Raw genomic sequence first — 20,011 nt, 5'->3', positions numbered from 1 at the left:
AGCTCCCTAGCTATGAGAGAAGTATCTCGGATTCTGGAGTGGGCGGAGACCCACATCTGTTCGCTGTCAGCGATCCACATTCCGGGTGTGGACAACTGGGAAGCATATTTCCTCAGCATACAATCCTTTAATCTGTGGGAATGGTCTCTCCATCCCGAAGTGTTTGCGGAGATTTGCAAAAGGAAGATCTTATGACATCTCAATACCAAGCTACCCAGATATGGGTCGAGGTACAGGGATCCTCAGACGGAGCCAACAGATGCATTAGCGGTGCCTTGGAGGTTAAATCTAATTTATCTTTTCCGGCCGTTTACAACTACTTGTGTAGTGGCTTGAATCACGCAAGAACAGGCGTCGGTGATGCTGATTGCTCCGTCTTGGCTACGAAGGATATGGTTTGTGGATCTAGTGGGGAAGTCCTCATCTATTCCGTGGAAGTTACCTTGTGACAGATCTGCTGACCAAGGTCTTTGTTCATCAAGGTCTAGATTTTCTGAGGCTGACTGCGTGGAGATTGAACGCTTAGTCCCAGCCAAGAGAGGGTTTTTTGAGAGTTATTTTTACTCTCATTCAAGCTTGTAAGCTGGTTGCTCGTCGCATCTATCATAAGGTGTGGAGGACCTACTTATTCTGTTCTCCAGGATGAACTGGAGAAGGACTTTTCTCCTGATGGGACAGATTTCGCCCTGTCTGTGATACTGCACTAGAGGTTCGCTGAGCTTCCAGATGTGCAGTCATTTGTTAAGGCTCTGCTAGGATCAGACCTGACCTGAGAACTAATGCTCCTCCTTGGGGTTTAAATCTTGTTCTTAAAGTTTTTCAACAGGCTCTGTTGGAGCCTATGCATTAAGTAGACATTAAATTGTTGTCTTGGAATGTTCCGTTTCTACTGGCTATTGCTTCTGCATGCAGAGTATCTGTGATTGCTGCCTTGCAATGCGTCCCTCCTTTTCTGGCTTTCCATGTTGATAAGGCTGTTCTACGAACCAAGTTAGGCTTTCTTCATAAGGTTGTGTAAATTCGCAACTTCAATCAAGAGATTGTGGTTCCTTATGTCCTAATCCTCCTTCGTCAAAGGAACGTTTACAACGTAATTCTGGATGTGGTTTGTGCCTTGAAGTTCTATCTTCAGGCCACAAAGGAATTTAGACAAACTTCTTTCTCTGTTTGTTCTCTTTTCTGGGAAGCGTGGGGGTCAGAGGGCCTCTTTGTCTTTTTATCTTTTTGGCTGAGAGGTGTAATCTGTTTAGCATAGACACAGCGGGTCATAAGCCTCTAAGGATTACGGCTTATTCTATGAGAGCAGTGGTTTCCTCTTGGGCCTTCGAAAATGAGGCCTCTGTGGATCAGATTTGTAAGGCGGCTACCTAGTCCTCTTTACATACTTTTTCCAAACTTTACAAGTTTGATGTTTTTGCTTCTGCTGAAAGCAGCCTTCGGGAGAGAGGTTTTGCAGGCTGTGGTGCCCTCAGATTAGGGCCCACCTCTCTTTTTTCCTTCCCATTAGTATTCCGTGTACTCTAGAGCTTGGGTATATGTTTCCCACAAGTAAGGAATGCAGCTGTGGACTCTTCCGATATTAAGAAGGAAAACTTAAATTATGCTTACCAGATAATTTATTTTCCTTCTGTATGGGAAGAGTCCACAGCTTCCGCCCGTGTTCTCTGATGGGCGGCCCTACATTTAAGTTTATTCTTCTGGCACCTTTTTCACCCTGATATTTCTCCTACTGTTCCTTGTTCCCTCTGCAGAATGACTGGGATTATAAGGAAATGGGGGAGATATTTGAGCCTTTGGCTGGAGTGTCTTCGCCTTCTCCTGGTGACCAGGTTCAGTATTTCCCACAAGTAAGGAATGCAGCTGTGGACTCTTCCCATACAGAAGGAAAGGAAATTATCTGATAAGCATAACTGTTGTTTCAGCTCTTTTGACAGATTTGCATTTTAGACAATCAGTGCTGACTCCTAGGTAACTCCATGGGAATGAGCATAATGTTTATGGCATGTGTGAACTAGCACTGTCTAGCTGTAAGAAAATGTCAAACTGCACTGACCCAAGAGGCGGCCTTCAAAGGCTTAGATGTTAGCATATGATCCTACCTAGGTTAAGCTTTCAACAAAGAATACCAAGAGAACAAAGCAAATTTGATGTTAAAAGCAAATTGGAAAGTTGTTTAAAATTGAATATCTTATCTGAATCATGAAAGTTTTTAATTTTGACTAAATTGTCACTTTAATACACTCTAGGAGGTAAAATGGGTCATTGCAATCACATTTAAAGGAAGTAAAGACCACTTTTTAAAGCACTTGGCTATTACGGCTGAGTAAGTAGTTTGGTCATTTTTGTTATACTAAGCATTAAAGGACCAGTCAACACAGTAGATTTCCATAATCAACAAATACAAGATAACAAGACAATTAGGGATGCACCGAAATGAAAATTCTGGACCGAAACCGATACCGAAAATTCAGGATGCCCCTGGCCGAAAACCGAAACCGAAATAATTTTTTTCTTTTTTTTTTTTAACTACAGTGTGTGTGTGTGTAGCTGAGATAGCTTGTAGGCGGGAAAGCCAACAAAATGAGCGTGGTCACGTACCGTAGGGCATGATCTGCAGTGAAACTGGTGGAGCTCTACAAGGGAGAGCGTAGTTATAGCCAGACAACAATATGAGGTGGAAATGTGTTTTGTTTTTGGGTGTAGCTATCCGTGCTATAAGCGTGGCTGCACCTGATGGTCTCTCATTGTATCTCCGCCTAGTTCCTGGTTTGGGTCTCACACTGACCTGTCATTATATGTCCGGAGCCCCAAATGGAGTCTACCTGTCACCTATCACCAGGACCACCGGACTTGGCTACGACCTTATGTGCAAGGGGGTTATACAAAGTTACTATGCTTGTTTGTTTACACTGTCTGGTGGGTGCTAATTTGTACCAACTGTGTGCGAGCTTGGTGCTTATGCATATATAGTGTGCATGCATATTTGCCTCAGGCGATTAGAATGTCTATGCACAGAGGCTGATGTATGAGCACTGTATATAAGGCTTATACATATTCACTGTGTGTGCTTAGGGCTGTGTCTGATATTATCAAGCGTTTATAAACATGCTACTTATCCTCCTTTGAAATCTGTATTCAGAACTTTGGTTTTTTTTCTTCTAAACAAAAAAAAAGGGGCACTGCTGGTTTCAAATATCATCATCTCATGGTACTTATGTGTGTGCTCTGTGTGCCATGCCAGTGCTGTGCTGCTCACCTTATGCAAAGGATAGACATTTAACTCGATAGAACACATTTTTAGCCATTTTGGGCCGAAATTGGAATTGCACATTTTCGGCGGCCCAAATTTTGGTGCATCGCTAGTATTATTCTTTATTTAGTTCTGTGTAACAGAATCAGATTTAACCATTTTTATTTTTTTTTACCAATTGTCAAAATAAAGTATAGTCCTAGAAAACTATTATATGCAAAACAGTAAGTCAAATAATGAACTCAGACAGCAGCTCTAAGCTGGCATCAAATTTGAAATATGCTACACAATAATTTTACCGAAAATAAAAGGCCAAAAAAACGAAAACCGAAATAACCAAAAATCCCATTTTCGGACGAAACTTTCTGCGGCCGAAATTTCGGTGCATCCCTAAAGACAATGCAATAGCATTTAGTCTGAACTTCAAATGAGAAATAGATTTTTTTTTCTGACAATTTTAAAAGTTGTCTTTTTCCACTCCCCCTGTACCATGTGACAGCCATAAGCCATTTACAAATGCATATACACTTATTCTTGCACATGCTCAGTAGGAGCTGGTGATTCAAAAAACTTAAATATAAAAAGAATTCACATTTTGTTAAAGGTAGTAAATTGGAAAGTTGTTTAAAATGGCATGCTCTATCTGAATAATGAAAGTTTAATTTTGATTGAGTGTCCCTTTAAATGGATAGGAGAGTCAAAATTAAACTTGCATGATTCAGATAGAGCCCTGGTTTTCAGGATTACCTTGGTTGAGAGCAGGTAAAATAACCATGCTTACTAATCAGCTGATTTCACCTGTTCTGTAGATCAGATATCTTCAAAATATGGCCGGTTAGAAAGGCCTGAGGACAGCTTTGAAAACCAGTGAAAGAGAGCAGGTCATTTTAAGACACTGTTTTCAAATGTACTTTGTTCTTTTGGTATACATTGTTGAAAATTAATATGTACATATTCTACACTAGTGGCAATTTGTTTTATTTTTTTTAACTAATGCTTGAAAAATTGTTATGGCTGCTAGTATTTTACTTTTAACAAATAACAATATTATTCTACCTTTTATATTTATATGCAAAAAAAAAAAGTTTGCTGGCTTTGTGGTTTCTAGATTTTTGTCAATCTCTGTAATCACATTCTGACATATTACCAAGCCATTTTATATCCTCTTAACATCGGAATAGTTTTTGGCATAATTTTGTAGTTTATTGAATGTATTTCATTGTGACATTTTCTTGGGACACTTGTTTTTAAAAAGCATATAATATTGCAGTTCTTTGCCTAGATCGCCTTCTTTGTTATTCTGTTGAATACGATTTCTCTGAATCATAAATAACAAGGTCAATCCTTTTGCTACATTATGAATTTGGTTTTATAGAACACCACATTTTTCTCAGCAACCTTTTTTGCCACTTGAAAAAACACCTATCTTTTCCATTCGATTACTTCTGAAATAGATAAGTTAATAGGCTGAATGATCCGAATGCGAAAGAAGGCGGCCACTTGCTGCCTTCTGCTCTTTTCAGAGCCACAATTATTCTTGTGAAACACACTAAGGTCTGGATTTGCACAGATCTTTGTTTCACTTTCACATATCAAATGATCCGTATGCACAGGCTACTAGTTAATAGATGTAAAAGGCAATAAGAAACTTTATTAGGAAAGAACCGAGTACTTAGTACTCTACTTATTTGGCCTCATGCAAAATATTTAAGACTACATGAACATCATCCTTGATTTTACAATGGTGGTCATGGTTTGGCTTAAGTTTATTAAACTGTGTTTGTATCCAGTCAGATAATGTTCCTAAGATCAGAGAGAGTAAAAAAAAAAAAAAAAACACTTCATAGAGGGGTTTCAAAACAATTACTGATTTATACAGGCAAATCAATGTTTTGGGGAAAATACAGATTTTGCTTCTGTTTAGACTATCATAAGATTTTCTTTTCTACAGGCAGCATCATTCGAACACATGCAACAGACATAGGTTAGTTGATCCTAGTTTAAGGGACAGTAAACACCAACACCTTGTAATTACAAGACATTTCTATTGTCTTAATATAGAATAACATGAGCCAAGGCTAAACATTTTTAAAACAAATTAACATCTTGTTAACTGCAATTATTTGTCAGTAGCCAAACTCTTACCACCACTACAACATTATGGGAATTAGAAAACCCACACTTTTCTGAGGTAATGGGAGCAAGATAAATGAGTTTATTGCAAAGTTGTTCTGTTACACATATTTAAACATTTTATATTAAAATGTCAAGGTCTTTACGGTTTCTTTAACTGTAATAAATGTACATTTCATTAAGTTATTTAAGTTTTCAGTGCTAATCTAGCTAAATTTTATGAAAACTTATTTTCTAAAGGAATAAAAATAAGGCTAGGACAGTGACAGATATTGGCTAGGAAACCAAACCATATGTTACAGTTCCTCAGTGGCTCTTTGCCAGTGTTAGTGATTTCCTGTTAAGTCTGTATGTGTGTTACTTTCTAAGTGTTTATAGGGACACTACTATAAAATGTGTTTCCCCTTAATGTGTTCCAAATAACTGGTTATACCCAATTCAGCTTTTTAAATGTATGGGAGATTCAGGTTTATTTGAAATAACTGATTTTTCTCTTTAAACTGATCATGTGATGTTCTCAATGGCATGTCCATAGAAGTGGGCTAAGCCTGCAGGTAAAGTAGACCTGATAATGTTATCAATGTCTAATCACGCAGCATATTTTCAGTGCAGTTGGTAGTTTCTTCATGGAAAAGTAGATATTTTAAATAATTAAAATAAAGGTAAAGTAGCTTTTTGGAAACCAACACTATAGCAGTTAAAATTGGACCATTGGGAACACTTTAAAAGGAGTTCCATTTACGTTTAAATGTATATGGCTTCATATATTAAAGATTAAACGGCCAGTGGACACTGTACGTCTCCTTGCTTGAGCAATGCCCCATACTGTTCTCCTGTGACAACAGGGCCTGTCAATCACCCTGAACGGATAGGGTAGGAAGCAGCAGTCACGTGTGTGCGAGCTTTCCTTACAAGGATCAGCATCTGCTGCTTTGTACATTAACCCATAGTCAGTTGCTATTCCAGATTAGAATATAGATGAGAATAAGGCATACATACATATGCTCCAGTCATTGAACATATCCGGGAGCGGAAAGGTGCTGTGCCAAGAACATATTTGATTATTCAAAATTTTGAACATCATAAGTGTGTTGGGACTTTGAAAAACTTAATTGTCCTAATAAAATACGTCATTTTATTTCTACATTACAATGTCTATCATCATTTATTTGTATAGCGCTGCCAAATTCCGTAGCGCTTCTATTTAAAGAACTGATAATATCTGGTTCAATGAATTGTTGAGCTTCATAACCAGTTGACACTATTGTTTTGAGATGGTGAACTATTAAGGGGATATTAAACTTTAAAGGTTATTTCCCTGTAAAATATTTGTGTATAATGTAAAAACTTTGCAATGCACTCTATTAACTAAAAAAGGGACCTCCCATACTGCTTAAATGGATAAAATGCTTATATGCTGTTAAGGCCCATGCACCAGTATTCACACCCAGAGAGATGGAAGTGGTGTCTATTGTGTCTTTAAGACTTGATGTTGTGCCATACAAACCTCTTCTCACATAAAAATACTAAAGCAACACAGGATAAATTAGATATTTAATTGAACTTACAAGACATTTTGTTGTGTTGCTATAGAATAATATATCAGCCAAGTAATTTTTAAATCTTTTTAATGCAATTGTTTTTTAATAGCCAAACTCCACCTATCATTTGCATTTTTAGAGGCACCAATCTGGGCATAATCTTTATCTATTAAAGGGACACCGTTCACTCAATTTTTCTTTGCATAAATGTTTTGTAGATAATCCATTTATATAGCCAATCAGGGGGTGTTTTGTAACAATGTATCATTTTGCTATTTTTTTTTTTTTATATAACGTTGTGCTGATTTTCAAAACCAAGCTCCAAAATATCATATGTAGACCCAAGTTTACAGACTCCCGCTTGCTCCTGTTTGTGTAGTTGTTTTTTTGTTTTATTTTTTTCATATGCATGAGAAGGGGGAGGTTCTGCTTTCTCAGTCCTATCAGTGGGTGTCCCAGACTAACCTCATCAAAAGTGCTAAACTGGGAGCTTCTAAGTAAGTTTTTAAACGGTTTTATACTGGATTTTTAGATCAGTATCTGCATATTCTTTATAGTATTGTCTATCACATGCAGTTATGAAAATTGGTATATACTGTCCATTTAAAGCCAATTCAAACGTTGTTTCATTACATATAACTAAACATTTAAAAAAAAAAAAAATCTTATAAAAGTCTAGGTGGTGAAGTGGCATAGCTGTAAATTGTGTAGTTGGAATGGAGAAGGGATTGCAGCACAACATATATATTTTTTAAAGTAAGCAGGGAGGCCTGCAAAAGAAGGTATATACAATCATCAAGAGTTTTCTATAGCTAGCATGTATAAAAACCAGTCCAAATGCTGAGGTCTCGGGTTGGCAGAACACGAACACAATATAAGTATATTGTAAATATAGTACGACAGAAATCAAACTTTGGGGAGGGAATGACTTTATAAATGATTTTTCACCATTCTTGGAAATATGTGCAAAATGTATCGAGCACTAATGTATTTGTATATCATAGCCAACTAGAGGCCTGTGGTCCATATGCTGCCATCTTCTATAGTTTTTGCAGCCTCAGTGGAAATCAGAATTAAGGTTTTAACAGTAGATGAGGCTGAAAAAAGACAGAAGTCCATCATATTCAACCTATACAAATTTAATGTACTTACAAAACAAAGCTCCAATTGAGCATAAATTAATCCCATTAAAAAGGTGACCCATTTAACACAAACAATTATATCCCTGAATTCTGTTTCTAGCTGGAAATTAATCCAAACCATTTTTAAATGTATCAGCATTCACCACCTCCTTTGGTAATGAGTTCCATTACTAAAGGCTTTTGTGCACCCAGGAATATGTACAACTAAAAATCTGTCCTTTTTGTGATTACAACAAGAGCACTCTGAAGGAAAGAAAAACAGACATAGGTGGTTCTCACTAGATGGTTGAATAGAACTTAATTGTATGCCAGCGCTATGTGAGACCAAATTAGGAGGAGAGCAAATCTGTGCAGAGCGACATCCTCAAGCACTGGAGACTTAAGATTTTTAAGGCAAAATTCCATCCTATACAAGATGATTAACCATAATCAGATTGGAAGGTTTAAGTATGCAGTTTAGAAGCATACCTCTTTTCTCTTGTAAGGTGTATCCAGTCCACGGATTCATCCATTACTTGTGGGATATTCTCCTTCCCAACAGGAAGCTACAAGAGGATCACCCACAGCAGAGTGGTCTATATAGCTCCTCCCCTAACTGCCACCTCCCAGTCATTCTCTTGCAGCTCTCGACAAGGGAAGCAGCTAGAGAGATGTGGTGCCCTTCCTCAACACAGGTCCAACAAATTAAGGACCAAACAGTCTAGTTTTCGGCCCTTTCGAAACTTTAAGAGTGGCGCAGCTTCAACTTCCTCTAACACAAAAGAAGAGGGAACTTTTGCCCAGTCTAAGCCGGTCTGCATGCTCAGTCAGTGGAATGGGGATTACACAGATGAAACAGGCCAAGAAGCCTGCTGCTGCCGCCTCTAAGACAGCATGAAGGAGCAGCCCCCGATCCGGAAACGGATCTAGTAGGGGGCAGACTCTCTCTCTTCGCCCAGGCTTGGGCAAGAGATGTCCAGGATCCCTGGGCATTGGAAATTGTGTCCAAGGGTTATCTTCTGGAATTCAAAACCTCTCTCCCAAAAGGGAGATTTCATCTCTCACTTTTATCTGCAAACCAGATAAAGAGAGGAGCATTCTTACATTATGTTCAAGACCTCCTAGTTATGGGAGTGATCCACCCAGTTCCGCAGTAGGGACAGGGCTTTTATTCAAATCTGTTTGTTGTTCCCAAGAAAGAGGGAACATTCAGACCAATCTTAGATCTCAAGATCTTAAACAAATTTCTCAGAGTCCCATCCTTCAAGATGGAGACTATTCGAACCATCCTTCCTATGATCCAGGAGGGTCAATACAGGCACTACCAGTTTGTGGCTCTTCCATTCTGGTTGGCCACTGCACCAAGAATCTTTACAAAGGTTCTAGGGTCCCTTCTAGCGGTCCTAAGGCCGCGGGCTATAGCAGTAGCCCCTTACTCAGACGACATTCAAGTTGCCAGGTCTCACACGGACATTGTTCTGGCATTTCTGAGGTCGCATGGGTGGAAATCTCTATCCCCTCTCACAAGAGTTTCCTTCCTAGGAACTATTATAGATTCTGTAGAAATGAAGATTTACCTGACAGAGGCCAGGTTGTCAAAACTTCTAAATTCCTGCCGTGTTTTTTATTCTACTTCTCGCCCCTCAGTGGCTCAGTGTATGGAAGTAATCGGCTTAATGGTAGCAGCAATGGACATAGGGCCGTTTGTCCGCCTACATCTCAGACCGCTGCAACTCTTGTCTCCTCTACTAAATCTGGATAAAGAGACCAGGGATTCTCTTCTCTGGTGGTTATCTCGGGTCCATCTGTCCAAGGGTATGACCTTCCGCAGGCCAGATTGGACAATAGTAACGACAGATGCCAGCCTTCTGGGCTGGGGTGCAGTCTGGAACTCCCTGAAGGCTCAGGGCTTATGGACTCAGGAGGAGACACTCCTTCCGATAAACATTCTGGAACTAAGAGCGATATTCAATGCTCTTCAGGCTTGGCCTCAGATAGCTGCGGTCAGGTTCATCAGATTTCAGTCGGACAACATCACGACTGTAGCTTACATCAACCATCAAGGGGGAACAAGGAGTTCCCTAGCAATGTTGGAGGTTTCAAAAATAATTCTATGGGCAGAGGTTCACTCTTGCCATCTATCAGCTATCCATATCCCAGGAGTAGAGAACTGGGAGGTGGATTTTCTAAGTCGACAGACTTTTGATCCGGGGGAGTGGGAACTCCATCCGGAGGTGTTTGCACAGTTGATTCAACTTTGGGGCAAACCAGAACTGGATCTCATGGCGTCTCGTCAGAACGCCAAGCTTCCTTGTTAGGGCTCAGGTCCAGGGATCCCAAGGCAGCGCTGATAGATGCTCTAGCAGCGCCTTGGTCTTTCAACCTGGCTTATGTGTTTCCACCGTTTCCTCTGCTCCCTCGTCTGATTGCCAAGATCAAGCAGGAGAGAGCTTCAGTGATTTTGATAGCTCCTGCGTGGCCACGCAGGACTTGGCACGCAGATCTGTTGGACATGTCATTCTTTTCACCTTGGACTCTGCCGCTGAGGCAGGACCTTCTACTTCAAGGTCCCTTCAAACATCCAAATCTAATTTCTCTGCGTCTGACTGCTTGGAGATTGAACGCTTGATTTTGTCAAAACGTGGTTTTTCCGAGTCGTTCATTGATACCTTAATTCAGATTCGAAAGCCTGTCACCAGGAAAATCTATCATAAGATATGATGTAAATATCTTCATTGGTGTGAATCCAAGGGTTACTCATGGAGTAAAGTCAGGATTCCCAGGATATTGTCTTTTCTCCAAGAAGGATTGGAGAAGGGATTGTCAGCTAGTTCCTTAAAGGGACAGATTTCTGCTCTGTCTATTCTTTTGCACAAGCGTCTGGCGGATGTTCCAGACGTTAAGGCGTTTTGTCAGGCTTTAGTTAGAATCAAGCCTGTGTTTAAACCTGTTTCTCCACCATGGAGTTTAAATTTAGTTCTTAAAGTTCTTCAAGGGGTTCCGTTTGAACCTCTGCATTCCATAGATATCAAGCTTTTATCTTGGAAAGTTCTGTTCTTGGTAGCTATCTCTTCGGCTCGAAGAGTTTCAGAGTTATCTGCCTTGCAGTGTGATTCCCCTTATCTGATCTTCCATGCAGATAAGGTAGTTTTGCGTACCAAACCTGGGTTTTTTCCTAAGGTGGTATCCAAAAGAATATCAATCAAGAGATTGTTGTTCCGTCACTGTGTCCTAATCCTTCTTCAAAGAAGGAACGTCTATTACACAATCTTGACATGGTTCGTGCTTTTAAAGTTTTTTATTTACAAGCTACTAAAGATTTTCGTCAAACATCTGCATTGTTTGTTGTCTACTCTGGACAGAGGAAAGGCCAAAAGGCTTCAGCAACTTCTCTTTCTTTTTTGTTAAGAAGTATAATCTGCTTAGCTTATGAGACTGCTGGCCAGCAGCCTCCTGTAAGAATTACAGCTCATTCCACTAGAGCGGTGGCTTCCACATGGTCCTTTAAAAATGAGGCTTCTGTTGAACAGATTTGTAAGGCGGCGACTTGGTCTTCGCTTCATACTTTTTCTAAATTCTACAAATTTTATACTTTTGCTTCTTCGGAGGCTATTTTTGGGAGAAAGGCCTTACAGGCAGTGGTGCCTTCCGTTTAAGCGCCTGCCTTGTCCCTCCCTTCATCCGTGTCCTATAGCTTTGGTATTGGTATCCCACAAGTAATGGATGAATCCGTGGACTGGATACACCTTACAAGAGAAAACAAAATTTATGCTTACCTGATAAATTTATTTCTCTTGTGGTGTATCCAGTCCACGGCCCGCCCTGTCATTTTAAGGCAGGTGTTTTTTAATTTTTAAACTACAGTCACCACTGCACCCTATAGTTTCTCCTTTCTCTTGCTTGTCTTCGGTCGAATGACTGGGAGGTGGCAGTTAGGGGAGGAGCTATATAGACAGCTCTGCTGTGGGTGATCCTCTTGCAGCTTCCTGTTGGGAAGGAGAATATCCCACAAGTAATGGATGAATCCGTGGACTGGATACACCACAAGAGAAATAAATTTATCAGGTAAGCATAAATTTTGTTTTTTGTATAAAGAGGAATTAAATTTTATTTTTTTGTTGGCTTTTTCATGATAGCGTTTAACAAATTCATCCATGGAATCCCAAACCACAAAATTATTTCTAAGAGGCTCATGCACCTCATAAGAATTCTCATGTTAAAGAATGGATGTTTAGCAGTTGCACATTATCCTTCTCAGTAGCCTAAAATTGCTATCAAGTCTAAAACCTTATGTTTCTTGCCTGCTGTGCATCAGTTTTTTTGCAGAAACCTGTGGGAATTTTCTCACTGAACCATTCATCTCACAAATCATTTGGTTTCAGAGCCAGCATTAATGTATCTCTATAAACTGATGTGCAAGTCTGCAATAATTTCTGACTGTGCACTGAATTCCTATCTCAAGCATGCTTGTGTAGGGAGACATATCTTCGTGTCATTTGATCTGTATATAATTTGTATATTCAATTGAACAAAGTACATATTAAAATGTTATGTACTCAAGTTATATTGTAAAGTTATATTGTCATTTGTTCACAGTTTTAAAGATACAGCTGCCACATGTAAATATTATATAACAGAATCCTGTCTCAGATGCGTAGTTGTGCACTATAATACACTGTGCATGAAAGTTGGATGGAACGTTTTCTAATTATTACATATCCTGAAGATGTCCGAGCATTGTTGACCCTCCAGGGACAAATTTAATTTTGATATGAAAACAATGTTAGAAAGGTGAAATAAGACATTTTCTTCAGAAAGATGAAGCTGATAAATTAAGAAGATCCTGTGCAACAAATATCTCAGTACTAGGCTTGTACGAACAAAAGCAGTGGCTCATAAAAGTATTCATCTGAAATTTGAGACAGGATTATGGCATCTTTCGAACTAGCTCTGAAAATGGTATTTCTCTTCTGGTGAAGAGCGTGAACAATCCTGTTGTAGAGTGGAATGAAGTGGCTTCAAGGGTGACTTTCTATACACCATGAGTCAGTATGCACAGTGATCATTTAACACTTTGGACTCTAGTGGAATGTAATACCATTTCAGCATTATCTTGATTTGTAATTAGATGTAAAATAGGGATATCTTATGTTTCATCACATGTAGCCACCAATCGGCAAGTGCTACCCAGTTGCTGAACCAAAAACAAAGAAAAAATTATAATAGGAGTAAATTAAAATTGCATGCTCAATCTGAATTGTGAAAGAAAAAAATTTGGGTTTTTATATCCTTTTAAATTGAAATCGCATTGCTTGTTAAATTTGTTCTACCATATAATTTTTTTTATACATTTTTAGCAATGATGAACTTGTTTTTGAGACTGGTAAAAGATTAGAATTGTTTTCTAGACCTTTAAATAGAAATGTACATGGTGCTAGCCATTCTAGATAACTTAGAAATTCTGGGATAGAATTCGTGGGCTATCCGTAAATGTCTTGCTATATATTACTGCATATTGGTTAAACAGGGATATATCTTTTGAACTAAAAAAAACTTTTTTTTTTAACTTTTTAAAATACTGTCTATTTTATAAATAATGCAATATTTTTAGATTTAAGAAAATACAAGGGATCTCTATAAGATCAATACTTAAAGGGATAGAAAGTTCAAAATTTAAATGTGCATAGGTGCGGTGCATTTTGTTTTAAATAGATAGATTTTTGCAATGTGCTTCTATCAGCAAAACCCCCCATGTAAATATTATTACTGTTTTTCAGCAGCATCCACACACATGCTGTGAGGGACCGTTCACCAGTATTCACATTCAGGGAGCTGATATTAGTGTGTATTATTGCTGTGAAGACCTAATTTGTGGCATACAAGCTACTGCTGACTCTCTGAGAAAGTGTGTTTAAATACTGGAGCATGGGCCCTCACAACATGTTCGTATGCGCTGAAAAAATGTAATACATTTTATCCATGCTCATTTCAATTTTGATGTTTTCTATCCCTTTTAAATTAGCGCTGCGGAATCTGTTGGCGCTCTACAAATAACCGATAATAATAATAATAATAGATCAATAGCAAAACACTAAAAGTTTGCTTGGCTTGTGAGCATGGTTTCCAGAACCCAGAGTGTATCTGCTTGAGTTCTTATCTTAGCAAATGACTGAAAAAGTAGCAGAGCTTTATGTTCCTTTTTTAAAAGTGTATATCTATCTATATATATATATATATATATATATATATATATATATATATTATACTGTATGTATCTACATGAATATTCTTTATCTTGTGCACTGTACATACGTGGTGTTTTGTACTTTTTTTTAAAATTAAATATGCCATTATAAATTAACTTATTGACCATTCTATGTTTCCCCCATTACGCAAACAAATGCACAATTTAACAATATTAAAACTTTTGTTTATCTCCAATATATATGTAAGTGTATTATTAATTAATATATATATATATTTTTTTTTTTTTAAATAAGGCTGTGCAGAGTAAGTGAAGAAAATACACAATTAATGCGTTTTATATCCGAGTGTTGACACTATATATAAAGGAGATCAGCATTTTTGTATGTGTTATTTTAATTTACATGTTTCAGTTATCCTACTGCAGATACCAAGTCCAAATGTAAAATCTTGTAGTTTTTTTTTATTTATTCTTGGATGGTTTTAATATAATGCCCAGTAGCTTTTTAATACTGGATATGGTGGATAAGCACATTGCTTTTTAAAATTTTCAGGACTTAACAAAAAAAATTTTTCTCTTGCAGCTGAGAAAGTAGATGATAATGAAAGTAAAAAAAACGAAGCTCCTCAGCCAGTCAAAAAAGCGCCTCCTTCACCATCCTCCTCTGTAATGATTAAGTCCATCTCATCCCTTCCGAGAATTCCCATGTTGAAAAAGACTTTGACTTCAATACCCACTTCATCTTCAACACCCACTTCATCTTCAACACCCACTACAAAGTCAGCAAAGCCAACATATGTTGGTGAGAAAAAGCCAGGACTTAGTAAAAAAATGCCTGAGCCTGCGACTTCTGCTACCACTAAAGGTTTACCACCGATTCCCAAAAAATCACTATCTGCTACAGCAGTGCCTGATGTGAAAAAGACTCCCCCTTTCAGTTTGTTGCATGTGCACAAAAAACAGGCTTTAACCTCCCCAGCAAGCACCAGTTCTACACCAGTGGCTAACACCCAGTCCAAGGCAGCTACCAACTCTGGACAGCCTATGCCTAACACTCAGATTCGACAAAATATTAGACGCTCTTTGAAGGAAATTTTATGGAAAAGGTGTGATCATTTGTTTCCACTTTTTTAGAGGGGGTGGGTTGTGTAAACTATAATATATATATTTTAGTCTGTAATTCTATGCCATCATAATTAAAAAATAAATAAATTGTGATTTAGTACATGTTCTGGATTTTGTGCTGTTGCATAAAAAAACATAACATTTCAGTGGGTTTACATGTATAGCTTTAGTAATAGACTGATTTTATTGATTATTTGAAAATATGTATTTTAGCTGAAATTCCAGTTCATTTTTAAATGTTCAGTTCGCAGATGAAAATGTTACGTGATTACCATATAACTGACTACATTTTTCACACTTTTTAGAGTCACTGATAGTGATGATCTGGCTATGCCTGAAAATGAGGTTGCAAGAATTGCAACAAGTATTGAAAAAGAAATGTTCAATTTATTTCGGGATACAGACAGCCGGTATAAAAGCAAGTACCGTAACATCATGTTTAACCTCAAGGATCCAAAAAATCAGGTGGGTCTGAATAAAACAATAGTAGCAAACATGGCATTACCAAAAGATAAAACAAATTATTCCAAACCCCCTACACTTTCTCCCCCCCCAATAATTGCACTAATTTTTGGTAGGTAAGACATGATTAAGGGAATCTGCCAGAAATATTTTTTCCCCATCTTGTTTCTTTGATAGGATTACAAATGTATAATTTGTTAGTGCTGTTGCATTTGCCGTTTGTTTTTTCTTGAAAATTATATAGTATATACAGTACATCTAAACTGTTGCTAGGGTAAAAAAATTGTTTCACGATTCAGATAGAAAATATAAAAACTTTCCAACTGACTTTCATTATCAAACTGCATAGTCTTAAAGGGACAGTCTAGTCCAAAATAAACTTTCATGATTCAGATAGAGAATGTAATTTTAAACAATTTTCCAATTTACTTTTATCACCAATTTTCCTTTGTTCCCTTTGTATTAGTGGAAAGCTAAACTTAGGAGGTTCATATGTTAATTTCTAAGCCCTTAAAGGACGCCTCTTCTCTCAGGGCATTTTGACAGGTTTTCACCACTAGAGGGTGTTAGTTCACGTGTGTCATATAGATAACACTGTGCTCACGCACGTGGAGTTCCAGTGAGCCAGCTCTGATTGGCTAAAATGGATGTCTGTCAAAAGAACTTAAATAAGGTGGCAGTTTGCAGAGGTTTAGATACAAGATAATCACAGAGGAAAAAAGTGTATTTATATAACTTTGTTGGTTATGCAAAACTGGGGAATTGGTAACAAAGGGATTTCACGTCCTTAGTGGATGGCTTAAATCTCTAGTTTATTTTAATCCCTATGAAGTGCTAGAAAAAAAAATTACCTTTTTTTTTTTTTAATGTAGCTTTGTATGCACCTTTTTTTCCCACAGGGGCTCTTCCATCGTGTTCTACGTGAAGAAATTTCATTACAGAAGCTGGTACGTCTAAAACCTGAGGAGCTGTTATCCAAAAAATTGTCTTCTTGGAAAGAAACTGTGTCCAAACCTGTAAGTTACAATACTCTTAAACGATAAATGCAAACTATGCTGGCAGATTGACCACTGCTCAATGAATTAGAAAATTGTTTAACTGTCTAAACTGCTGATACTAATCAAACTGAATCAAAGGGGATTTTCACCCTGTACCATCATTTTCCCAGATGGACTGTATTTTGTCTGAGAATGTGTGCACCGTTGATATAGTCTTTGCCTCTAGTATTTTGATATCTATTAATTTACCTAGTTTAATGCTTGCAGGCAATGTCTTTTAAGCTGCAAATTGCATGCCCAATTTAAAATATGTAACATCTTTTCTCTCCAATAGAATTTGAGCTTGAAAAATAAAACTCGATTTGAAAATAAGGCTTCAGCAAAGCAAATAGAAATAGACATGGAAGAGTCTCCTCCCATGTCTGACACCGATACGGTAAGTATAAACTACAGAGTTTTCAATAAAGACTGAACTGGGATAATTGGTGCAGAATACTATAAATCCATATTCTAAGATAGTAGTGAACAAACAAGCTAGTTAGAAATATTGCAAATTCTACAAATTAATCTAGATCACATCTTGTGAGAACATAAGGTGCATAATTCATTAATGACTTATTTTGGCCTTTTGCGTTCTTTTGGGATTGCTTATTTTAGGAACAACAGGAGACGGTAAAAGCTGCAGCACCAGAAAAAAGCAGTTCTGTCCTTCCAGATATTTTCAGCAGCATGTTAAATGACACCACAAGTCAACATCGTGCACATCTTTTTGATCTCAACTGCAAAATATGTACAGGTAAATAGTCACAGTAAACCAAAAAAAAACAGATTGTTTCTATTGTGCAATTATATTTTTTTAGAGCTCTACATTAGGGTACAGTAGAATTGTGAGACTAAGATCAAATCTATCAATAAATACTTATACATGAGGTGAGTCATACCCCAAAGGCCTCAAAATCTAGAAATTGTTCCAAGTAGCAGATTGCAGTTAGAAATGACAAAAAAATCATCACTCTAGCAGAAGGTAAAAAAAAATAAATAAAAAGGTACAAAGTCATGTGTCAGCTTGGGAGGCATTCATAGTACATAGGAAGTAGAACATTGCATTTTCTTTTTAAAAAACCTTTTACAACATTTTTATTTATAGTAACCTACATGCAGCTGCCCCTGAGAGATGCTTAAGTTTTTAAATTTGGTTATAAACCCCCTGTTTAGTAAATGCAAATGGTTCATTCACTGCTATATTGAGAAGGGGAATAGGGCTGGATCAGCACAGGAGCTGAGAACATTTTCTTAAACAAGATGACAGCTGCTGAATGCAGAGAGAAGCAAACACAGGACTAAATGACCATTACAGTAAATTTTCTTCTTCCACATTTATAGGCCTGGTTTTGGGTACTTTTAAGCATTCAGTCTCCACTGATCTTTAATGGGTGTTTTTAAAATTCGAGAGATTGTGGGGGGGTTTTTACGCATTTTTTTGTTTCTTCAACACAGGTCAGATGTCAGCTGATGATGAGCCCCCATACAAACGTCAGAAAACATTGGCTGGAACTTTAAAGAAGACTGAACCAAAATTAAAGACAGAACTGAAAGTGGAGAGCTGTGAACTAGCTCCTCCCTCTACAGCAGATGAATCTGCCACACCTATGGATATCAGTGAGAAGTCTGAATTGGTTACTACTGAGTCAGCTCCCGAGCGCATGACCATTCCTTCTGCTTCCCCTGTCCATTCTGAGTCGCCTGTAGCTATTCAGGCATCTTCAGCCACCATGATGACCACAGTCACAGTTTCTGGCAGAGACCCAAGGACAGCAGTTAAAAGACCTACTACAATGTCATCTAATCCAAATACAACCCCAAGAACTGCGCGGGACAATGATGAAACACCTGTCTTCACTGTGCCCAAGTCTATATTAACAAAGCCAATCCCTTCACCCGACACCAGATATTTAACATCACCAAACATCAAGTGCGTAATCCTGGTCTACTAGTTAAGCATGTGCAGACCATGTAATCATCCCCTTCCCTATGACTTGTATAGAAAATGTAATCAAGTGATATGAAGGTTGAATTAATTGATGGCTCACAGTAATTAATAAGAACCTATATTTTTTATAGAATATTCAAATAACACTACAATAACATCTACTGAGAAAGCAGGGATGCCAAAATATACTGTGTGTGATTCTTGGTACTTAGGCAAGTAGGGCTTTCATAAAAGTTGAGTTGTGTGCTTTTGCACCTGACATTAATACATTATGCATAAATGAGAAGTAGAAATCTAAGGAACCATAGAACAAAGAATACATTTTCTGCCATAAGTTTCCATCAACCTCTCTTCTCTCCAGTATTGAGCACTACCTTTCATTCACAAAAGTTAACTTGCTACATCAAACATTTATTATATAAATGATCTGATTTAAAGGAAGATTAAACCGTTGCTTTGACAGTTGTTACAACATAGTCAATGGCAGCAGTTACACTCAAATTTGTAGATGTGTAGGAGAAAATTACTGTTTCAGATATAACACTGTACCCTTAACTACAAAATTCTGAAAACAAAAATATTTTGAACTTACACATTTATATTCCCAAATGTCCAGTCCCAGGGCTTTATGTGCCCTTAAAGCACATATACAAGATTTTAAATTTATGTTAAACCAGGGTATTATATTGACATAAAAGGCATGCTTCAGATATGAATAGCTAGAGTACAGTTTAGAGGTCCTAATATGGTGTATGATAATTGAAGCACTTGTATAGAGCAATAATTTCCTTGTGTGGCTTTTTTGTTTGTTTCCTGTAAACCAATAGAACCATAATACGTTTATTATTCATGCCAGTATACCTTGGCAAGGTTAGATATTTTTGTCATTTTTGTACATTTTATTTTTTCAGCTTGCCTGAGAGAGCCTCTCAAGATGGGGATACATCACTCTTTCTTTCTCGTCAGAGTCCTATATGGAAAGGATTCATTAATATGCAGTCTGTTGCCAAGTTTGTGACAAAAGCATACCCAGTCTCTGGGTCTGTGGAATATTTAAATGAGGTTTGTCAGCGCTACGTATTTACAAAATAATCAAATTTCAATCATTTAGTTAAAACTCAAGTAATGCATATCAGAGATTATTATTTAAAACAGGTAGGCCAACTGGAAGCCCGGGGACTACATG

At 37.7% G+C, this 20,011-nt stretch overlaps 1 protein-coding gene across 2 annotated transcripts in view; it reads left to right on the top strand.

Moving 5' to 3' along the window:
- The window catches only part of DIDO1 (death inducer-obliterator 1), a 185,409-nt gene that overhangs the window by 151,491 nt on the left and 13,907 nt on the right, over positions 1–20,011 (top strand). For both annotated transcript variants that reach the window (XM_053708179.1, XM_053708104.1), the window contains 7 exons: positions 14,834–15,356; positions 15,681–15,840; positions 16,737–16,853; positions 17,170–17,271; positions 17,493–17,631; positions 18,333–18,807; positions 19,737–19,887. In XM_053708179.1, the coding sequence (XP_053564154.1) occupies positions 14,834–15,356; positions 15,681–15,840; positions 16,737–16,853; positions 17,170–17,271; positions 17,493–17,631; positions 18,333–18,807; positions 19,737–19,887 (1,667 nt within the window). The remainder of the gene's footprint in view (positions 1–14,833; positions 15,357–15,680; positions 15,841–16,736; positions 16,854–17,169; positions 17,272–17,492; positions 17,632–18,332; positions 18,808–19,736; positions 19,888–20,011) is intronic.

This window comes from Bombina bombina, chromosome 1, assembly GCF_027579735.1.
Source record: "Bombina bombina isolate aBomBom1 chromosome 1, aBomBom1.pri, whole genome shotgun sequence".
NCBI classification, from domain to species: Eukaryota; Metazoa; Chordata; class Amphibia; order Anura; family Bombinatoridae; genus Bombina; species Bombina bombina.
This window is presented reverse-complemented; position numbering and strand designations above follow the sequence as displayed.